General features: G+C 50.5%; 1 protein-coding gene across 1 annotated transcript in view; it reads left to right on the top strand.

Annotated features, from left to right (window-relative positions):
- gpc3 (glypican 3) overlaps positions 1–23,546 on the top strand; it is a 51,805-nt gene that overhangs the window by 23,292 nt on the left and 4,967 nt on the right. The window contains exons 3-6 of the mRNA XM_062476914.1: positions 7,741–8,426; positions 14,621–14,760; positions 15,425–15,550; positions 19,085–19,196. Of these exons, the coding sequence (XP_062332898.1) occupies positions 7,741–8,426; positions 14,621–14,760; positions 15,425–15,550; positions 19,085–19,196 (1,064 nt within the window). The remainder of the gene's footprint in view (positions 1–7,740; positions 8,427–14,620; positions 14,761–15,424; positions 15,551–19,084; positions 19,197–23,546) is intronic.

Here is a 23,546-nt window from a genome sequence, read left to right on the forward strand (position 1 = left end):
GTGACACAGGAGGTCAAGGACAGCCTTGTACACCCTGCCTCTGGCTGCTCCTGTCTGCACCCAAGTGGCATTTATTTAAAGAGCTCATCCAACCCACCCCTCTCAAAGCACCACGCACGCACACATATACACACACACTCACACGGTAATTTGTTCCTCTATTCTCTGTATCCTACACTCTTTCTCTTTCTCATATTCTCTTCCTCACGCTCTTTCTTTGTTTCTCTCCCTCCCTCCCTCCCTCCATCTCTCTGTCTCTCTCTCTCTCTCTCTCTCACACACACGCACATACTTTATCCTGCAGCCCGTGGTGTGTGTGTGTGTGTGTCCTGCAACCCTGCCTTCCAACCTGCTGGATTAATTACTCTCCTCCCTGCCAGTGATCCCCGAGAGCGCCGGAGTGGTGTGAGCCCGGCGCTGACCCTCGCCGTGCCTCGCTGGTGGGCACGGAGATGGCAGCACCGCCACATTCATCACCACCACCTAGGAGAGGGAGACGCGGGCTGAGGGAGAGGCGAGGGAAGGAGGGAGAGAGGTGAGGGAGAGACCAGGAGTGAAGGAGAAGGCAAGGTGGAGTGAGTAGGGGGTGAGGCCAGGTCCTGTCCCGTCTGACTGTGGTTATGATTAAAAATGAAGGAGTCCTCGGTCGTATGGCCGGCAGAGGTGGAGGGAGCCATAGGAGGAGGGGAGGTGCTGATTAGGGGCACTGGAGTAAAGGTAGAGATGAGATGATGATGGTGGGGGGAGGGTGTGTTAAGGTGGGATGGAGACACAGCTCCAGCTTTAGATTAATAACCCAGCAGAACTCTGGGGGAGCCCCCATTGTTTCCTGCAAACAACACTGCATTTACCCCCCTCTCACTGGGGAAGGCTTTTTCACGAGAGATGGATTACAATATCATAAAGTCTGCAAGAAAAGGTGAAAAGTGGGGAGGAGAAGGAGAGGGGCGGGGGCTGGGGCTGGGAAGCCACCGGAGGTGTGAAAAGCTAATTAACGAAAAATTGAAAGAAAGACAAAGAAAAGGAAATAGAGAGGGGGAAATGGAAGAAGGAAAGCGAGGAGAGGAGGCAGTCATGCTGCGTGTGTCAGTGTTTGATCATTCCAGGCACTTGTCAAGGTGCAGAAGTTTGGTTCTGATTTGGATGTTTTAGTGTGTGTGTGTGTGTTTGATTCTGTGTGTGTGTGTGTGTCACACTCTTGACATTCAGTTTGATTGGAGCTCTAACAACATAGCAAAGGATAGAAAACTAAATAGGGGAGTTCTGTCTGGGAGGGGAGACAAATAGGGGGGTCTGGGAGCATAGAAGGAGGAAGTATGAGAGGAGGGGAGGATGAGAGGAGGGGAGGATGACAGGAGGGGAGGATGAGGGGTGCCACAGTCATAGAGTGAGCATGGGTGTTTACTTTCATGCACACGCGCCCAAACAGCAGAAGCACAGAGACTTCGATGCCTTCGGTTGAGTCATTTGCTTTAGATGTTACACCCCATTGTTAGGACACAACAAGTGGTCCTTTCTGAAGAGGCACATGAGGGTCTTTTATTATGCTCTTGGAGGAAACCAAAGAGGTTGTCGAAGTTGTTTACTGCAGAGGCTGTATCTTGGTGGTCCACATATCTCTCTTCTGCCTGTCTCTGTGTACCGCCTTCAGATCAGGTCAGCTGTGAGTACATTTTTGACGGAGACTACTTCAGCTTCAGACCAGAGATAAGACCCGAAGGACCTCGGTTGAACAGTGAGCCAATCCTGGTAGATTCAGTGGCCCAGCTCAGACAAGATGATGTCCTGTTTTTATCTGTCCTCTTCAAATCAGTGATGCAACACTGGTGACCCCGACATTATCTCTTAATGATACCGCCTGATCCGTCTCTCCTCTCATGCCTCTATCTCTCCTCTTTCTCCTTTTCGCACTCTTCTGCTCTCCCCTGCTCTCAGCAGCCCTCCCCTTCTCTTTCACTTCTGCCCTTCACTCTTCCCCTCTCTCTCCCTCCCTTCCTCCCTCCCTCCATCTCCATTTCTCCCTCACACTGGGCCTCCATCTGTTTCAGGAACTTCAAAAACACTCCCTATCCCCTCGCTGCTCTCTTATTTAGCTTTAGCCCGTCGGCCTTTTATCCGTCTTTAAAGCTGCTCTTCAAACAGGAAAGACTTTCTCCTTCATTATTGCTTCATTACATTATTAAACCACTATGCTAATATCCACTCCATGTCGAACAGTTGTATACTCGTAAAAGAGTGCCCAGTGTAATCAGGCTACTGCATGGGTGGAATGTGTAATGAAGGGACATTTTCCAGAAGGAGTATTCAGGAAAACATAGAGCATGGGAGAGGAGAAGGAGAAGCAATGGAGAAAAAATGGGAGCGGAAAGGAGTGGAGGAGGAGGAGGAGGAGGAGAGAGGAAGACAGAAGATAAAAGGAGAGTAGGGGAGAGTCCAGGACATTTACCCCAAACCAGTGGACCTCCTCAGATATGTGTTTTGGGATATTTGAGGTCTGGCTCTTGATGCGGAGAGGGGTGTCTGTGACTCGGGAATGTGGCTGCCTGTGTGTTGTGCACTCTTTCATCTCAAGCCCCTCTCTTCGATCTCTGAAACATCAACTAATGCAACCTCAACTGCCATCCCTGACTCACAGAACCCTCTCTCTCTCTCTCTCTCTCTCTCTCTCTCTCTCTCCATTTACATTTAGTCATTTAGCAGACACTCTTATCCAGAGCGACTTACAGTAAGTACAGGAACATTCCCCCCGAGGCAAGTAGGGTGAAGTGCCTTGCCCAAGGACACAACGTTGTGTGGCACGGCTGGGTGTCGAACCGGCAACCTTCTGATTACTAGCCCGATTCCCTAACCGCTCAGCCATCTGACCCCTCTCTCTTTCTCCATCTCTCTCTCTCTCTCCATCTCTCTCCCTCCATCTCTAACCCCTCCACTCTGAATTGGCTGTGAGCCTCTCATCATCGCCCTCGAAATCCCCACCCCAGAGAGACTGACACTCCGTGACGGGGTGTGTGTGAGTGTGTACAGTACGCCATCATAGCTTTCATGTGAACTAATGTACTCGGCTGGTGTGTGCATATGCTGATTGATTGATTATCAGATACCCCGGCACTGCCATGGGGTTTGGAGAGCATGCAGTTGTGTATGTATGTGAGTGTGTGTGAGTGTGTGTGTTGGACTGGGGTGTCAGCAGGTCTTTCAGCCCTTCGTTCGGTGAGTTTGGGGCGAGCTGGTGGAGTGTGTTGGCATGGGTTGACTCCAGCTGCCTTTGATTGCAGCTTCAAAGCATGAGCTTGCATGAGTCTGTCACTCCACACGTTCTGGCACCAACCCCTCAACCCGCCCCCTCTTCGCCCCCTCCGCTACCGCCCACGCCTCCTCCGCCTATCGCCCACGCCACCCCTTTGCTTTATACCACTGGTATATTCACCCTGTCCCCCCCTGCCTGCCCGCCCACGTCCTTCAGAAAGGTCCAGCGTGCCCTCTGGTTGGCGTCTGTCTGCCAGGCTAGGAGACAGAGCTCAACTTTGACCTACAGATAGAACCACAGGACCATAGATCAATCAGGTCGATGATCTGATGCTGGAACTCAGGAAGATGGAGCAGACAGAGCAGCATTCCCACTTCCATTGTATGTATTGTATTGCTAAGCTGAACAGTATCCCATTGGCACATACCCAGACGACCTTGAGTGCTATGAAAGGCCCCAAAATTTTCCAATATGCAGTTGTTGTCTGACTATGACTATTTCTGCTTCAAATTAGCATATTGTTTGGCCGTCATATTGTGTGTGTGGACAGCATGTATATTTGTGCATGTGCTTCCTATTGGACCTGTTCTGGAAGCTTCAGTGTGTTCAGGCTTCACAGTGTGGGTCCTGAGGTGTCCTCGTCCTCACACACCTACCTTGCTCACTCGCTCACCTCGTCCTTACACACACCTTGCTCACACACACACACACCTCACACATGCAAATATTTCCCTCTCACACACACACACACACACACACCTCGCTCACACCTCTCATGTTCCCCGGGGTCGACCAACTGTTTGCCCACACGTTCCATCATCCTGCTGCCTGCTGGTGTTTTTGAGTGTATGTGTGTGTGACGTGTGTGTGTGTATATGTGTGCTTGTGCTTTCAGCCGCTGATTAGGTGCTCCCTAGCAGATGGAGTAACCTAATACCTGCCTCATCTCTCAGCCGGCCGCCCAGCCCTGTCTGACCCTCTATCTGGGCCTTACCAGAATCCAGCCCTCTGCCTTCCAGGAACCAACCCAACCTGCCTTGCAGCCTGGCCCCATCCCGTAAGTCCCAGATACCCAGCCTCCACCAGACCCTGACCCTGGAGGAGGAGGTCTTCAGGTGGGGCAGCTCTCAGGTTACCCAGCCTGTCTACCCGCTGAGGAGACCACACCAGCTGACCAGCTCCATGCTCAAAATCAATGGGATGAATAAGCATCGCGTACACTGTGGCTGTGATGAATGAAAATGCAGCCGTGCCTGACAGATGTGTGTCTGTGTGTGTGTGTGTATCTGTGTGTGTGTGTGTATCTGTGTGTGTGTGTGTATCTGTGTGTGTGTGTGTGTTCCTGTTCCGTTCCTGGCGCTGTCCTGCTCTGTCACCAGGACCAGGTGTCTCTGGCTCCACGATCTGTCTCCATGGCGGCTAGAGGTGACACTCCCATCAGGCAAATGGATGAGTCTCATTGGCTGGCTAATTTATTGACAGTCTCCCTCCCTGAGGGATAATGATCGTATGGCCCGCTGATTGATGTCACAGCATAACACACACACACACACACACACACACACACCCTCACACACCGTGTCAATGCTGCACACATACTGAATCCCTAGGATTGTCCTGTACAGTGTCTCTCTGTGGTGGGATTCAGGGTTGACTTATGAAACAGACAGACTGACTTTGTTATGGGGATCAGACATGCTCAGATGACAGGGCTTGTATATATCATGTATTCAGAGAGACACATGTTTTACCATGTACTATAAAACCCCTTCATCTCCTGGTGTGAAAATTAGGCTGTGCTCTTCTCCTTCTCTGGGAAGATCCACTCCAGTCCACCAGCTCTGGTTCACACTGCCTGCTGCAGGCACATTACTAAGGACGCAAAGCCCCCGTACTGGATTTCATTACGTTTGAACTGACGTTTGATTAATGACTTGATGACAGGGAAATTTGATGCAGGATCCTCTTGCAATAACTTTGCTGATCAGTTGAGTTTCCCCAAAGACAACACTGAAGAGATACTACCTGTAATAGGTTGGACTTCAACCAAAGGATCTGATGTCAGTGTTTTGGAGCCACGGGCAGGGTGGGAGGAACCAAATCCCTGTGAGTCAGACGGAAGGGAGGAGGGATGGTTTTGCTTGGGCTTTGATAGAACATGTTCTTCCCATCTGCCCTATGTAATTGTTCCCATCTCTGAGAATATTCTGCATTGTCTCTGCGGCCCACCGTACAAACACACTTACACACACAGCTTTTTCCTGGTGTCCTATGATCTGTAGAACATTGCCTAAATCCAACAAAATAAGACTGCGTTAAGGTGGCTGCATGTACGCAAGATGAACAACCCAGCTCCAGCCTCAACCTCAGCCAGTCCCAGCCCTAGCCTCAATCCCAGCATCAGCCCCTGATTTACAGCCCCTGTCCCTCCATTAGAAGACACCTGATCCTGGCTCGCCCTGGCCTGCCGGGATTTAGAGGCTGGGGGTAGAACACCCAGGAAATTGCCCCACAACAGTAACTGTACAGCCAGCTCAGTGACCCAGGCTACTTAGAGGTACCGGATTAGATCTGTGAAGAGCCACCTTCTCTCTCTCTCTCTCTCTCTCTCTCTCTCTCTCTCTCTCTCTCTCTCTCTCTCTCTCTCTCTCTCTCTGTCTCTGTCTCTGTCTCTGTCTCTGTCTCTGTCTCTGTCTCTGTCTCTGTCTCTGTCTCTGTCTCTGTCTCTGTCTCTCTCTCTCTCTCTCTCTCTCTCTCTCTCTCTCTCTCTCTCTCTCTCTCTCTCTCTCTCTCTCTCTCTGTTAGTCATTAGGAAGCAGACTTTGCTAGATCTGTAAGTGATATGCTGGACAGCATCTGAATTACATGGATGCTTTTAGGAGGCTTTCACAGAAACAGAGGAGGGAAGTGATTCATATTTAACTCTCCTTTTCTTCTCTTTCCCACTCTCATTCTCTGTCCTCCTTTTTTTCAATTAAGAATGATATATTATTTGTACTTCAACTTCAGTGTGTGTGCTGGGCGTGTATGTGTGTTCTGCATGTGCGTGTGTGCGTGTGTGTGTGCTGTGTGTGTGCTCCCCCTCCTCCCAGCCTGTCTGCTCGTCCCGTTCCTCATTCTGCACATCTGTCCGTACGCTGATCACAGAGGGGTGTGGTTCACAGACACAGCTTGAGCACCGACCCACAAAATCTAATCAGAGGCAAACACACACCTCACCTCGCACACACACACACAGGGGGAACGCAGTGGAGCGAGTTGACACAGTGTGACCTATTAGAGTGTGTGTGTCTGGGCTGTCCCCAGGGCCCCCGCTCTGCCTGCCGTGTGCAGGCACATGTGACCTCACAGATATTAAGTAAAGGGAATTATACCTCCCCAGTGATACGACGTAAATTACGGCCGTGAAATGAGTCGACTGTGTCAGAGCAGAGTCCTCCCATCTCTGCGTACGTCCTCTTGGGCTCCGCCGCAACGGGACGTGAAGTCTCATTCCATACGAGGACGCAGCATGCTAGTCACAGGGACGTCTCCAGTCTCCTTCTCTTTCTCCCTGCCTGCTGTGCCAAGAGGCGGGCCCATGGCCCTCCGGTCCCCTGTGGGGGCCAGTGATAGAGGCTCAAGTCCCAGACTCTGTTGTTGAGTCCTGCTGCTTTCCTGGGGGGCTGGCTGGATCACTGGCTCTCGTCTCTTTGCCTGGCTGTTCACTGAAACTTCACTGAGCACCTTGAAGCACCACTGATTATTTCCCAGCCGTGTCTCGATTGGTCGGACCCCACCCTCACTCTTGGGCTTTCTCCGTTAAGCGTTAAGTCTGTGTGTGTGTGTGTGTGAGTCTGTGTTAAGTGTTTGTGTGAGTAAAGTGCCTGTGTGTGTGTGTGTGTCTTAGTACAGGATTAATACCCAGCTTTTATCCAGCTAAGACTCTTGAAATGTGCTCTTTTGTAGAGCGGAAAGGTCAAACAGGAAATCGTGGTTCTCATCTGATATGGAGGCTTTGCTTTCTTTATTTTACAAGCCATCATCATCTCCGATGGATTGTAAAGGAAATGCTTGTGTGTGTGTCCGTGAGAGAGAGACAGAGACAGAGACAGAGAGAGAGAGAAGAAAGAGAGAGAGAGAGAGAGAGAGAGAGAGAGAGAGAGAGAGAGAGAGAGAGAGAGAGAGAGAGAGAGAGAGAGAGAGAGAGAGAGAGAGAGAGAGAGAGAGAGAGAGAGAGAGAGAGAGAGAGAGAGAGAGAGAGAGAGAGACAGAGAGAGAGAGAGAGAGAGAGAGAGAGAGAGAGAGAGAGAGAGAGAGAGTTCTGTGAGTCAGGGATGGCAGTTGAGATGTTTCAGAGATCGGCATTCACTACTCCGCAGCATGACTCAGTGGTTATACCAAAAGCAATTATTTGAACACCGCCTCCCTCTTCTCTTTGTTTTTCTCTGCCCCCCCCCCTCTTCCCCCCCCCCCCTCTTCCCCCCCCCCTCTCCCCCCCCCCCCCCCCCCAGAGGCCTTTGAACTGGTGCTGCGACATGGCCGTAACTCCACCGTGCTGATGTTGAGGGCGGAGTTCCCCGTGATGGGGGGCGGGGGCCAGACAGCGGTGGACCATCTCCTCCAGGACGTGTCCCTCTACATGCTGGGCTCCGACTCCAGCGTGGACCACATGGTCACCACCTTCTTCACCCGCCTCTTCCCCCTCGCCTACCTCCGCCTGCTCGGGGGCAGTGTCACGTCCATGTCCGACGAGTGCCTCCGAGGCGCCTGGAAGGAGTCCGGAGCCTTCGCCCACTACCCCAAACTGATGATGACCCGTCTGTCGCGCTCTCTCCTGGCCACCCGGGTCTTCCTGCAGGCTCTCAACCTGGGCATCGAGGTGGTCAACACCACGGACCACCTGCGCCCGGGCAGGGACTGTGGCCGTGCTCTGCTGAGGCTGTGGTACTGCCCCCACTGCCAGGGCCTGCTGGCTCCCCCGGCCTGCAGGGGCTTCTGCCAGGCAGTGATGCAGGGGTGCCTGGGGGGCGCGGCGGAGGTGCAGCCCCACTGGAGGGCCTACGTGGAGGGGCTGGGGAGGCTGGCCGGGGGCATGAGCAGGGAGCAGGACATGGAGGACGTGGTGCTCCGTCTGCACAGCCTGGTGCGGCTGGGCCTCAGGCACGCCGTCAACGCACGCAGCCGGCTCCTCGCGCTGGTGAGTTCTACACACACGCACGCGCGCACACGCACAGATTTACACACACACACTTGTACATACACACACATTCCTACAAATGCTCACATTCATACGCACCCACACACACGATCAGACGCGGATCTTTATCACTGTCAGCCTTAGCAAGTATTTCTTTCTCTGGCAGTTGTAGAGAGTTGAGGGCCCCCCCTCCCCCCTCAGCCCCCCTCCTCGCACCACCACCACCCTTCACCCCTCCATGTGCAGTTTAAACTGCAGTATAACCGCTCAGTTGGTCCTCTGTGTACATTTGAAGTGGAGGAGAAGTGCTCATGAAATATGGAGGTCTTTTCTGGAGAGGGTTGTAGTAGTGTGTTTGCTGGCGTAGATGTTGGATGGTGCTGAACTTTTTACTCTCACACCCTGGGTCCTTCCGACAACCAGGTTTCTTCTCTCAAACCCCATCATTTATTAACACGGGGTTGACCTCACTTAGTCTGCACTCTCTGTCTCTGTCTCTGTCTCTGTCTCTCTCTCTCTCTCTCTCTCTCTCTCTCTCTCTCTGTATCTGTGAGTGTGAAGGGATACTAAAACAAACATCTAATATGATGCTGTCTTAGACTTGGAGGAAAAGGTTTTTCAGAGTGGTAAAGGGTGTTGGATAAAGACCTGTAACCTAACCTGTACTGTAGTTCACTGAAGACTCTGTGATGTGTGTCTGTGTGTGTGTTTGGCAGGGCATCTTTCTGTTGTCATTGAGGGGACGAAGGCATCATTTCCCTAATGGCAAATGCAATCCTATCAAACCGTAATGAGAGGGCAACTGAAATTGGACAACAATTTAGGACCACCCTGGAGGATTTGACTTAGCTGAACCTGTGTCACTTTGACTTACACTGTCCAAACTTTTCCCCTCCTCCCATTGGTTGTCCCCCTCTGTGTGTGTATTTTCCTCGTATTGGGTCAGTGAGAGAAAGCTGAGGCACAGGTAGACTGGATGTGCTTATCTCGGATGTTCAGTACACAGAAGCTGGAACACGAGGGACTGTTTGGGGGCTTTTCTCCCAAACAGGACGCTTGCTGTGAGGGGTGACAGACTGAGTGTTTATGTAGAAGGAGGCTGGAGATGTGAGGGAGATGGTTCTGCCTGTTCTCCTCCCAGGGATTGAAGCATTCTCTCTGCCGACTCCATGAACATCTACTGACCACGATGTCTGCCCTGGGTTCAGCAGTCACGTTCAGCTGGAACGGCACCTGCTCAGATGGCACCAACCCTGACCCAGTATGAACCAGCCTGGTCCCCACAGCTCACACAGTGGGGGAGGAGGGGAGGAGGGAGAGAAGGGGAGGAGGGAGAGGAGTGGAGAAGGAGAGAAGGGGAGGAGGGACAGAAGGGGAGGAGGGAGAGAAGGGGAGGAGGGAGAGAAGGGGAGGAGGGAGAGAAGGGGAGGAGGGGAGGAGGGAGAGAAGGGGAGGAGGGAGAGGAGGGGAGGAGGAGAGAAGGGAGGAGGGAGAGAAGGGGAGGCGAAGCGGGAGAGGGAGGTGGAGCAGGAGAGGGGAAGTGAGAGAGAGAGAGAGAGAGAGAGAGAGAGAGAGAGAGAGGAGAGAGAGAGAGAGAGAGAGAGAGAGAGAGAGAGAGAGAGAGAGAGAGAGAGAGAGAGAGAGAGAGAGAGAGAGTGAGAGAGAGAGAGAGAGAGAGAGAGAGAGAGAGATGAGAGAGAGAGAGAGAGAGAGAAGAGAGAGAGGAGAGAGAGAGAGAGAGAGAGAGAGAGAGAGAGAGAGAGAGAGAGAGAGAGAGAGAGAGAGAGAGAGAGGTGGATGGGGAGGTGGATTATGGGAGAAGGAGAGAGAGAGGACAGCCAGAAGCCTGGAGTCTGAATCCATTCACCTGTCACAACGTTAAATGTCTCGTTTCCTCTCCCTGCCTCTCTCCGTCCTCTATCCTTCATCCAGCTTCTCTCCATTCTCTCTCTCCAGCGTCTCACCTTCCTTTCTTCTCTGTCTCTCCTCTGTCTCCAGCCTCTTTCCATCCTCTCTATCAAGCCTCTCTCCAGCCTCCCTCCTACAGTTCAATGCCCTCTGTTTCCCACGTTTTTCCATTGTATGTCATCTCACCATCCTTTTCCCTTCCTCTCTCTCTTTCTCTCTCTCTCTCTCTCTCGCTCTCTCTCTATTTCTTTCTTTCTTACACACACACACACACACACTGTGGGAGAAGATGCATGATTTATGAAGCTCTATTTTTACCAGTTACCGAGCAGAAGTGAGGAGAAACGGCGACAAAGAGAGAGATAGAGAGAGAGAAGGAGAAGTAGAGAGAGTTTGAAGTGAGAGCCCAGGGGGGAAGGAGGAGAGGAGAGCATGGTGGAGGCATCCATCACCCTGCGACCCCTCAGCTGTAAGCGAGACTGGAAGGAGACTTTATTGGTGAGACAGAAGTATGATGGATCTTCCCAGGCTCTGTGGAACATGGTGGAGCAGGGGAGAGCTCCCACTCTACGTTGTGACACTAATCCTGTCTGTGTATTCTGCCTGCCTGCCTGTCCACCAGTCTGTCTGTCTGTCTGCCTGTCTGTCCACCAGTCTACTGCCTGCCTGACAGTTTGTCTGTCTGCCTGTCCACCTGTCTGCCTGCCTGCCTGCCTGCCTGCCTGCCTGCCTGCCTGCCTGCCTGTCTGTCTGTCTGTCTGTCTGACTGTGCACCAGTCTGCCTGCCTGCCTGCCTGCCTGCCTGCCTGCCTGCCTGCCTGCCTGTCTGTCTGACTGTGCACCAGTCTGTCTGTCTGCCTGCCTGCCTGTCTGCCTGTCTGTCCACCAGTCTACCTGGCCTGCCTGACAGTTTGTCTGTCTGCCTGTCTGCCTGCCTGCCTGCCTGCCTGGTCTGTCTGTCTGTCTGTCTGTTTGACTGTGCACCAGTCTGTCTGCCTGCCTGCCTGTCTGAATTTCTGTCTGCCTGTCTGACTTTCTGTCTGCCTGTCTGACTTTCTGTCTGCTTGTCTGCCTGTCTGTATGTATATCTGTCTGCCTGTCTGTCCACCAGTCTGCCTGTCTGCCCCCCAGTCTGCCTGCTTGCCTGTCTGTCTTCTGACTGCCTGTACACCAGTATGCCTGCCTGCCTGCCTGCCTGCCTGCCTGCCTGCCTGCCTGCCTGTCTGCCTGTCTGTCTGACTTTCTGTCTGTCTGTCTGTCAGTTTAACACTAAGAGTTTCCCCCCTGCTTTCCTCACCACTAAGGTGGTTCTTTAAGTTGGCTCATACTGGCTTAGAGAGTCATCGAATTCAGATGCAGCAGAGTGTGTGTGTATATTGTGTACGTGGTGGACACACTTACACCCACTCAAATGTACACATACACATTTGTGTGCCTGTGTGTGTATGTTTGTGTCTGTGTGTGTGTGTGTGTGTGTGTCTGTGTGAATGTCTGTCTGTCTGTCTGAGTGTGTGCGTGCGTGCGTGCGTGAGTGTACTCCGTGGCCCCCTCCCTGACAGAGGCTGGCTGCTGGGTGCAGATAAAAGTGTGAGGATATTTCAGTGCTCTCACGCTGAGACAGCCCTTATCTGCAGCCTCTCTTGTTGGTGGTGCTGGTCCAGCCCGGCCCGATATTAATACCCGACTAATGAGGCCTTTCCTTGAAGATCCGGAAAACGTGGAGGAGGGAGGGGCGGGGCGAGGGGGGGGGGGGGGGTTGCTGAATCAGTCTCTCCCTCGTGCCACCCCTCCCCTGAGGATGCTGGGAAGGCACAAACAAAGAGAGGTAAAAAGCTCCAATCACATTAATCATGGCCTGCAGGAAGGCAGGCTGAGAGAATTACATAGGAGGAAACTGAAAGAGGAGCTGGGCTGGTGTGTGTGTGTGTTTGGTTGGCCCTGAGCACGAGTGTGTGTATTTGCGTTTGCTTGCACATGTGTTTGTGTCTACTGATTTCCCCGGAGCAAACAGTAGGGGAGTATTAGTGAGAACGGGTGGTCTGGGATGTTGGGTATTAGCTAATGCTTGGCACTAGAGTGATCCAGCCATCTGTGGCTATCAGACTGTTATCTCAGCCCTGTGTTATGGGCTCTGCTCAGGGAGTGGGGAGTGTGTGGATGTGTTTATATGGTGTGTGTGTGTACTGTATATGTATGTATGTTTGGGTTAGGTATGTTTATGCATGTGTGTCTGTATGTATGTATGTATATGCATGCATGTACATTTATGTATTTATGTATGAATGTATAAGTGTGTGTGAGTGTGTCTGTATGTGTATAATATGTATATATTTCTCTCTCTGTGTGTGTGGGTGTGTCTGTGTATATGTACAGTATGTATGTTTGTATGTCTGAATGTGAGTGTTTGTGTAATGCGTATTTATACAGTTTGCATGTACGTGTGTGTGCATTTATGCGTAGGTGTGTGTGTGTTTAGGGGTCTCTGGTGGCTGGCCTACGTCCTTGGGTAAAGAGCCTGTATCGATTAACACTGACGACCATGTCTTTCAGCCCATCAGCATATCAGAGGGTCAGCAGGGAGGTGTGTGATGGGCCTCTCTACAGCAGGGAGGTGTGTGATGGGCCTCTCTACAGCAGGGAGGTGTGTGATGGGCCTCTCTACATCAGGGAGGTGTGTGATGGGCCTCTCTACAGCAGGGAGGTGTGTGATGGGCCTCTCTACATCAGGGAGGTGTGTGATGGGCCTCTCTACAGCAGGGAGGTGTGTGATGGGCCTCTCTACAGCAGGGAGGTGTGTGATGGGCCTCTCTACAGCAGGGAGGTGTGTGATGGGCCTCTCTACAGCAGGGAGGTGTGTGATGGGCCTCTCTACAGCAGGGAGGTGTGTGATGGGCCTCTCTACAGCAGGGAGGTGTGTGATGGGCCTCTCTACAGCAGGGAGGTGTGTGATGGGCCTCTCTACAGCAGGGAGGTGTGTGATGGGCCTCTCTACAGCAGGGAGGTGTGTGATGGGCCTCTCTACAGCAGGGAGGTGTGTGATGGGCCTCTCTACAGCAGGGAGGTGTGTGATGGGCCTCTCTACAGCAGGGAGGTGTGTGATGGGCCTCTCTACAGCAGGGCCTGGCTGGGGAGTTTTTTTCATTATGTCTGACTGCATGTACATTATGCTGATGTGTGTATGTACATAATGTACTAGAGCAGGACTAATTGTGTGAAATCAGTTTATGAACATCACAAGCGGGTGTCTGGGAGAGCGTACCGTGGGTGTGTTTGTGTGTAGGGAGTCAGGTGGCTGAGCGGTGAGGGAATCGGGCTAGTAATCCGAAAGGTTGCCAGTTCGATTCCCGGCCGTGCCAACTGACGTTGTGTCCTTGGGCAAGGCACTTCACCCTACTTGCCTCGGGGGAATGTCCCTGTACTTACTGTAAGTCGCTCTGGATAAGAGCGTCTGCTAAATGACTAAATGTAAATGTAAATGTGTGCCTGTCGATGTAGATGTGTGTGTGTGTGTGTGTGTGAGTGTAGAGCTGTGTGTGCATGTTACTGTGTGTGCATGTTACTGTGTGTGCACCTGTGTGTGTCTCGAGAGATGTTAGTGTCTGTGAGTCCTCCCCAGCGTCCCTGATAAAGACATCCAGGTCTGCTCTGTTAATCCCATCAGTATGCACGTGGAGTACGCTCAGGATATTCACTTAAGGCGAGCTGGGTACAATTAGCTGTTAACATTACAAGCAGAGTGGAGCTCTGTCCAGACGCCCCCAGGGGAAATTACACCTCCAGCAAATCATTAAACCACAAACATTAACAAGCATTTGCATTTTTATTGCACCTGAAAAGAATAGCTGGGGTGCATTATCTCTGGGACACAGAGAGACTTTTTAGTTATTATTGTTCTGTCTTTCCTTGTGAAAACAATGGTGTTCATCCCTGAGATGAACAAGAGAGGCGGCGTCCTCATCTTCACGTGGTTAAGAGGACTGAAGAGGAAGGCGGAAACGGCTGACGGGGGAGACAATGGCTCATTTGTCATGCAAATCCCTCTTTTTATCCCTCGGAAAATAAACAAACAAAAACAGATGACAACACAAAGGCGTTAAGCTGAGGAAGATCTAAAGTTTGGCGGCCGGCAGGATTTTACTGTACGGCCAAGTTCTCGCACATGTACAGTCGCTAGGGCAGATGGTCAAGACAGGGGTTCTGTGTCCAGTTCATCATTGTATCTTTTCTCCTCCTATCCTCCCTCTCTCCCCCTTTCTTTCTCTCCCCCTCTTACCTCCTTTCTCCAGGTGAGCAGTATGTGTGGCCAGTCCCCCCAGAGGGTGTCTCGCTCAGTGGTGCCCCCTGCAGACCAGCCCCCTGGGGCCCCAGCGCCCCGCCACACCCAGCCTGCACCCTTCCACCCTGACACTCTGGCAGGCCACCGCAGGTGAGAGGACAACCTGACCGCCAGCGTTCCTCCTGGCCTTTGCTCTAACCTCCTCTTCCTCCCCCTTCCCTTCCTCTGCAGAAGTGCTCTCTGATTGACAGTCCTCAGCTATTCTAGTGTTACTCCCACACTTTCTGACAGATGAAGAAATCTTGTGTGTGTGTTTGTGTGTGCTCATTTTTTATGTTTGGAAAGGTGTGTGTGTGCTGCTTGGTAAGTGACACGTCTTCACCCCATGACAGTCTCTCTGTAAATGACCAGAGTGGTGCAGCTCCTCCGCTGGTCCGCTTGCCTCAGCAGAGTGGCCACATCCATGCCAATTAGTCACTGCACTCACTCCAGCTGCATCTCTCTTCCTCTTCACTTCTTTCTCTCAATCTCCCGGTGTCTCCGCTAGCCCGCACCATTACAGTCTTTATTTCATCCCTTTATTCCGTTTTTACCCCCCGTCTTTCTCTCTCTTTGCCTCTAAAGCTTTATCTATGGTCTCTCAGCAGTGTGTGTATTATCGTTATTGTAACAATAGCTTATCAATGCTGCTATTTCTCTCTTTTTATATACCCCCATTCTCCCTCCTTCGCCCTCTCCCTCACCATATCTCTCACCTTCTCTATCCTTCCCTCTCCTTGTCCTATCCTCCCTCCCTCCCTCTCTCCCGCCTCAGGGAGTTCATCTCCAGCCTGCGGGCCTTCAGCTCCTTCTACAGTGGTCTGGGAGAGACCCTGTGCAGCCACGAGCCGGAGACGCTCAACCACTCCCTCTGCTGGAACGGACAGGAAATGACAGACAGGTACCCGCTCCCGCTGACCGAAGGGCGTCTTTGTTCACCGCATCAGAGAGGGCAGTAGGGGCAGGATACGGAACCACTTCAATATCAAGGCTGCAACTGTAACCCATCTAAATAGCACACTCTGCAACAATGAAACTCTTTTACTGGTACGTGGTCCAGCTCATTACAGTAGATGTCCTGAAGTGTATAAACTCCTTTGAGCAGCCCCTCCAGTCAGGTGAGTGTACTTGACTTGAAGGTTAAGATTGTATGAAAGTGATGAGCTTTGCAAGGCTTGCCATTTCTCTGTGTGAGTGTTTGTGTGTGTGTGTGTGTGTGTGTGTGTGTGTGTGTGTGTGTGTGTGTGTGTGTGTATAAATCTTGACTTGAGCTCAATGCAAGGTTATTAAAGTCAGCTGTTCTGTTGCCTTCCTCCTGCTTGGTTAATTGTCGCTTCGATCTTTCTGTCCTTCCTCGCCCTGATCTCTTCGCTCGCCACAGAACCCAATTTGGATCTCCCAGTATTTCACTTCCCCTCTTGTCTTCTCCGCTCCTTGCATCGTAACTTCCTCCCTCAGCCCAATTTCAATTTGCCTCACTTAGCCAAGCTCGTTTTTCTGTGTCCTCGTAAAATGTGCATCGATTTCAATCTTAGCAAAGGCACAACTCCTGGTAGAACTAGAGGTGAGAATTAAAGTTTGTGTTCCCCCCCAAAGTAGTGACCTAGTCCCGGAGGAGGCTCAGGTGGAGGTGGAGCACTTGACCCTGTCCTCTGAGGAGAAGACAGAGGAGACGGAGTTCTCTCTCGTATGTCCCTGTGTCCTCTCAGTTCCTCTCAGGGGGAAGGAGGACAGAGAGAGGGAGGGAGGAAGATAAGAAAAGAGAGATGGAAAGAGAGAAAGAGGGATGGAGGGAGATGAGGAAGAGAAGGAGGGTGAGAGAGATGAAGAGAGAGAGGTACGGATTAGCTCACTCCCAGCCTCCTCCGGGGCAGAGAGGAGGATGACGAGAGGGCAGAGGTATCCTGAGGAGATAATTACCATGGGCCAGAGGAGAGAGAGGGTGATAGAGAGGTGGAGAGGAATGAGATGAAGAGAGAGGGGTGGTGAGGCAGAGAGAAGGGAGGCAGGATTGTTACTATGGTTCAGTGGAGAAAGAGGGTAATAGAGAGGTAGAGAGAGAGAGAGAGTTTCTGCGTGAGAAAGAGAGACTAAGAGAGAAAGTCAGAGATATAGAAGGGTGAAGAAAGGGGGATGATTGAAACAGAGACAAATAGCAGTATCCCCAGCATTGTGTTCAGCTCTCTCTGTTCTGTGAGGGAATCTGTCCTTGTTGTCCTCTAAACAAGTGTGCTGGATCATGGTGACAGACCCAGCGTATTTTGGTGTCTATTTACCAGTTCCTAGATGAACAGGGAAGTAAGGTTATCTTCTACTGGAGAGCACAGCTAAATATGGATGCTGCTGTTATCAACCATGTTTGGCATCTCGCCCGTAGCTAGGATCAAAGGAATGCCACCATGTCATCATCATAGAGGTCTTGAAACAAACAAGCACACACACACACACACACACTTCAAAATAGCAGGTCAAATGACAGACATCTCTTAATTTACATGTTGTATGCCCTTCATGGATGTATACTATCAATACACATTCATATTCATCTTCAACTAACCTGAACGACATACTGCGGCTCCATTGTAAAACACGATCCCAGAGATGACTTCTCATTAGAGCCCAATAAAGTGCAGCAGACATGTAATCATATTACTGTCAGCCTTTTATAGGCACGTCACCTGGGCTAGCTGTCGAGCATGTCATAGTGCTCTTAAAAGGGACATTCCAAGTCGTGGCTGGCGTGGGGAACAGGTGTGTGACAGTGTGAGTCTCTGCAGGCCACCAAGCTCTCCTTCACAGACCAGCCACAGGCCTCCAGTGATGCTCTTCATGTCCTTGTCCCCTGTGGAAGGTGACAGGATAGACACACACACAGAGATACACATGACAACATGTCACCTTGTTGAGTTATTGCACATTGGGGACGTGCTATTTGGTTTAGGCAGAGCCGTGATGTTACACCTTGAAGGTTCCAGACTTAACGTCATCCTGTTCTCAGACTGAGAGGGATAGGTATTGTCAGGTCACAGATGTACAATGTAAAAACTAAGATGACACACATCAAATCACATGTAAGCGTCCCATTCCAGTATTTCATTCTCATTCCACTTTTTCTCTCTGGCTCTTATCATTAGTTTCTTCATCCTCTCACCACTATGTTATCAGTAATCCTTTCCAGTCCATACTTCCTGCTCATCCCACAAGTTAATGGATCACATATCGCTTCATTATTTATGTGATAATTAACACAGGACAGGTTGGAGATCATAGGTAAGGAGAGGAATAAATAACTGGAAATGTAATTTGGCTTTAATGAAAAGTCTGACTGAGGTGGCAATGAGAGCCTGACGAATGGACCTGGTAGGTTGGGGAAGGGAGGGTCATGGGTGTGTGTATGTGTGTGTGTGCGTGCGTATGTGGTGTGGTGTGTGTAAGTGAGATAATAAAAGACTATGACCTCATGCAGTTCCATCACTGCCTAAAGGCTGGAGACTGAAACTTTTAATTTTCCTTATCTCAGCCAATCACTGGTTTCCTCTCAGTTACTTTTTCATATTGTTTAATATTTAACTCCACTTCAGTTTCCAAGTAGATACATTGCGTCGTTTGGAGATGGATGGAAGCACCGCTTCCTTCATTATCACAGCCTCCTTATCTCCTTATCATCATGCCCACGCAGTCGTGCTACATCACCAGTGTGGGCACTGGTGATGTGGCATGCAAGTCCAGCTCTATTCAATCCCTCATTCTAGCCGTCCTAACACCCCAGCCTGTTAGTGTGTGTGGGCTCATTCAGTCCCTGTGGCGTCCTCTCTGTGGCAGCGTGGGGATCGTGGGGAATGGTTAATGGTACATGTGTTGCTGTGGGCTCAGGAACACCTGCAGGAATGCCTGAACACAGAAGAACAACGAAAGACTCCAAACATCCTCCTCCGCAAAGCACACACATGAATGGACAAAACTTGTCCTCCGTTGCCAAGCTGGGAAAGACGCAGGCATGTATGAGCATGTCTGTCAGCTTCCTGCCTCCGCACTTCAACTCCTCTCTCAGGGACTTTCCAGACTGAGCCACTTTGAGCAGTTAAAATTTTTGGGGATATTTTGGTTGACTTTGGTAAACATTAATCATTTATGTACACACCTAGGACTTAACATCCACTGGAACCTTTTTCTGCGCAATGGCCAAATGCGTTCGCCGGTGATCAGCAGTTCATCCTGTCACCACTAGATGGCAACAAACCACTTCATTTTGGCTTGGATGTGTGCTCCTTCTGCCACATCTGGATCAACAAAACAACAAGACAGCTCTGTCAGACATTATTTGTTTTTCTCCTTCCCTCTCTTACTCCCTACCTCTCTCCCCCCTGCCCTCCCTCCCTCCTCCCCTCCTCCCCTCCCCTCGCCCCTCCCCTCCGTTCTCCCCCCCACCTCCCAGGTTCCCAGCCCCAGGCCTGAAGCGCCCTCACACCCATGGGCCTGACTCCAAGAACAAGCCTCCTGAACCTGTCATCAGCCAGATCATCGACAAACTCAAACACATCAACCAGGTAGGGTCTGCGTGTGTGTATCCACAGGTTTGTGCCTCATCCCAAATTACGCAAATAAAATTGAACTTTCTGCTCTTTATGCATACATCCCAACACATACACTAACACACTGATTTAGACTTACTGGCCTCCATACACAGGCAGGTTTGGATGGCCGGCCCAGTTAATGGGGGATGCAGGTTGCTTCTCCATGTAGAGGCCCCTGAGCCAGCAGGCTCAGGCCAGCTTCCCTCCCTGGGTTTACGCTCAGGCCAGATGAGGCCAGGTGAGGGTTGGGGCTCACGTTCAGTCTCCAGCAGACTGGGCTGCTGGTGCTTCTGAAGACCCTCTCAGAGCTGATGTGGGCTGTTATGACGGACTGGGCTTATTTCCCCCCTCACACTAAGCCGCAGCTGTTGTCAAGACTGAGCCCCCCCCCCCCTTTCTGTGTCCTCTTCCGTTTCCATGCCAACCCACCTTGACGAGGGCGGGTCGCGTTTTGAAGATTCCCGTATGAGGTGCCTTTCAGCTTAGTCCGCGTCAGTATCTGCCTGTACTGGTCTGTCAGATCAGTGTAGGTCCCCTGGCTGTTGTGGTAAGCTTTAGACTGTTCTGTCGACCGGCAGAGCTGAGCTGGTACCCCTACCTACATACTCTCCATTAGCTTAGGTCAGGTCAGCTTCCTCCTCTGTGTGAGAGTGTGTGTTTGTGCGTGTGTACACCTGTGTGTGTGTGTGTGTGTGTGTGTGTGTGTCATGTAGTGCAGTGAGAACTTGTGCGCTGCAAGCCTGTCTCAATGGATCACCATCCCTCTCCCTTGTTCAAACAAACTGAGCGAGGAGATCTAAGGAGGAACTGTGTGCCCCCCACTTCCCCTGTCCCACCCCAGCCCCTCAGGGGGAGAGAGGGGGTCTCCACCTCAGGGAGACACTGTCATTTTCCCAATTACTTTTGCTGAATTACCTCATGCACTTTTAGTCATTTAGTCCCTCTGAAAACAAGGAGACAGATTTGTGAATGTTTGGAGTTCTGTCTTCCTCCACTCTCTCTCTCACAGCTGCCTTTTTCTGGGCAACATTTCTCATTCTGTTGATATTACGCACATAAGTGCACGGGCGCCAACACAGTGAAGAATATGCATACACACACACACTCGCATACATACACACGTATGCACATGCTTACACACATACTGTGTATGCTTACTCACACAAACACCACACACAGACAGACACAAAGGCACAGACAGACATTCACATGATCAAGCTATGCAAGAGTGTACTGATGACATATTGGTTGTAGAATCTGGTGAGGCAAATGACTGGCCTCTTTGTGCAACTGGGCCAAAACCATCCTAAACCCCTTGGAACACGTGCTGTGCTAAACTGTTTCTTCTGCCCCACGGTTGTGGTGTGTGTGTGTGTGTGTGTGTGTGTGTGTGTGTGTGTGTGTGTGTGGGTACATGTGTGTGGCTGCAGCTGTGTATGTGTACATGTGTTTACACTAGGGTCTGAAGTTCTTTGGCTTATTGGGACTTTAAACTAGAACTCAGATTGAGGCTGTGAAAGCTCAGTACAACACAACAACACAGTCTGGTTGACCAGCAACACGAATGGTTCTCATAAGAGAACAATGCTGACATTTCAGATGAGAGAACCACAAGGTTTCCTATTATATAAGAGTGTGTAATAGTGTATACTGATGGAACATGTGTGCTAAAGTATAGTATAATTGTGTTATTGTACAGGGTAATTGTAGCATAGAATTGTGTAGATTAGCATAGCATAGCAAAGTATAGAGTAGTGTTACATATTATAATGTAGTGTTAGCACAGTATAGTGTAATATAACATAGTATAGTGTAATATAACATAGTATAGTGTAATATAACACAGTATAGTGTAATATAACATAGTATAGTGTAATATAACACAGTATAGTGTAATATAACATAGTATAGTGTAATATAACACAGTATAGTGTAATATAACATAGTATAGTGTAATATAACATAGTATAGTGTAATATAACATAGTATAGTGTAATATAACATAGTATAGTGTAATATAACACAGTATAGTGTAATATAACATAGTATAGTGTAATAGCCTTGTATGGTCCAGTTGGACATCCAAGTTGTCCAGACCCTGTCCAGCCCAGCATGTCAGGGCTATAGAAGGTGCTGTTGTTGAGTGTGAGAAGTGCTACAGTTTTACAAGGTATCCGCCTCCCCCAGTTAAAACACCAGATCTGAATGGTGGGAAGCTGCAGCAGATGTACTAGTGTGTGTGTGCGTGTGTGTGTGTGTGTGTGTGTGAGTGAGTATGTGAGTGAGTGAGTAAATGAGTGAGTGTGGATGTGTGTGTGTGTGTGTGTGAGTAATGTTCCTGACAGTATGAAGCAGAAGCACGCTACACTTCATCAGAGAAATGGCTTATTGACGTTTACACATGCTTTACAACTGCTACAGGAGGCTAATGTTCCTATACATTTTCAGCTGAATCTACAGTAGAGGAGTTCGCAGACCGTGAACCAAATCAATAGTCCTAGTCTGCAACCAGGGGACTGGGTCCCGGCCCGGCCCATGTGAGAGCCTGCTATAGGGGCCATCCGAGACCACTCCCCCACCCCCCTCCACCTCCCACACTAAAGAACACACTTCCTCCCAGGGTTTAATCCCCTCTATGTTTCTTCCCTGTCCTCCCGCCTTGAGTGCTGTCCGTGACAGCGGCGCAGCGAGGCCGAGCGGAAGCGTGTCAGCCCTCACGCTGTCAGGGCTGACGGGAGCCTCAGCAGACCAGCCTGGCCACCAGACACACAGCCCGGCGCTCCTCTCTCTCTCTCCCAGGCTAAACTAAACACGCGAAAAAACACAAAGCCTTTCCCTCCCCGCGCTTCGAAAACCAGCCGTTCTCACGCCTTGGGCGGCTGGTGTCATGCCTCCGTTGTGGCCAAGTTTCAAATGGACGGGGCTCTATAAATGGATGGAGAGAAATGACTTTCAGCTCAGGCTACTCTGCTTTGGAATGTCCAGACCTTATAGGACCACACAGAGCTGCCCCAGACCTCAGGGTCTACATTGGCTATGTGTTGTGGATGAAGTATGCACGTCAATGTGGGTGTGTGTTTGGGTGCTTGTGTGTGTGTGCGCGTGTGATGTACTAGGTTGCCAAGGAGAACTGAGTTTATATGAGCGAGGTTATTTCAGCATATCCTTCTAGACAGCCAGGCAGCAGTTGATGGATGTGCAGTTATTCCAGTGAGCAGTGCTAAGGGAAGTATCTTCAACGTGTGGGTAACACAACACAGATGACTTAGCATTTCTCTATAACTATTTATTTGTTGATGTTTATTCATGTTTGTGTGCCATTCGGTTTGGATATTGAGTTACATATCAGTCGTTTACATGATCATAGTTTACTCAAATTAGATTTGAATATTTTCTGTATTTTGGTGATCTGTTCCATTCCCTGGGAGATGGCTTGTTTTTGGAAAAGAACATCTGTTCAACTTCCCAGGGTATCATGTTTCAGCTCCTAACAACTCATCTCACAGGAGACGCTTGAGCTCGTGGCAAAATAGAGCAATTATGTGATTGGTCTTTGATTATGGAGCATTTCCCCTGTCAGATGAGTTTGCCGTTCAGTTGGTCCAAACTTGGGGGGATTGTCCCCATAGGCTCGTTTTGGTCATGTGACATTGGATATGGATGGTTGGTGGATATATTGGAAATACATAAAGTGTCTTGTTAGTGGAGAAACGTTCCAACTGTCTGTAACTTCTAGCCACTAGTAATGGTCTCTTCACTTTGGTTCTGCTCTCTTCTGTTTGGAGAACAAGACTCTACAAGAGCCAATAACGTTTTCATGTTTCTTTTTTCTTTGGGTCAGTAAATTGTCGACTACTCTCTCTTCCTTCCCTCCCTCTTTCTCCCTCTTTTTACTCTTTCTCTCTTTCTCTCTCTCTCCTTCTCTCTCTCTTCATTCCTTCATCTTCCTTCTCCCTGTTCCTTGCCAGTCCCTGCCTCTCCCTTTCTGTGCTGAGTTGTAAGTGACAGACTCCAGCCCTGTCACCCCCCCCCCCTCCTCCCGATACCCCCTCCTCTTCCCCTCCTCCAGACACCCTCCCCCCCATCCCACCTCCGCCCCCCAGCTTCCCAGCCTAATTGAAGCCAGGACCTGGGAAAATCCTGCAGGTAGGACAGGAATCCAGGGTGGAAAATAAACCAGATCCCGAGCGCCACAAATTCCATCACGCAGTCTCACTTCCTCCGAGCCACAGCAGTCACTAGAGCCTGGGCAGCTCGCTCTCAACACCCCATACACACTCTAAGCACACACACTCCTCTCCTACACACTCTGAGCACACACAC

This window comes from Osmerus eperlanus, chromosome 13 (genome assembly GCF_963692335.1).
Source record: "Osmerus eperlanus chromosome 13, fOsmEpe2.1, whole genome shotgun sequence".
In the NCBI taxonomy this organism is placed as follows: Eukaryota; Metazoa; Chordata; class Actinopteri; order Osmeriformes; family Osmeridae; genus Osmerus; species Osmerus eperlanus.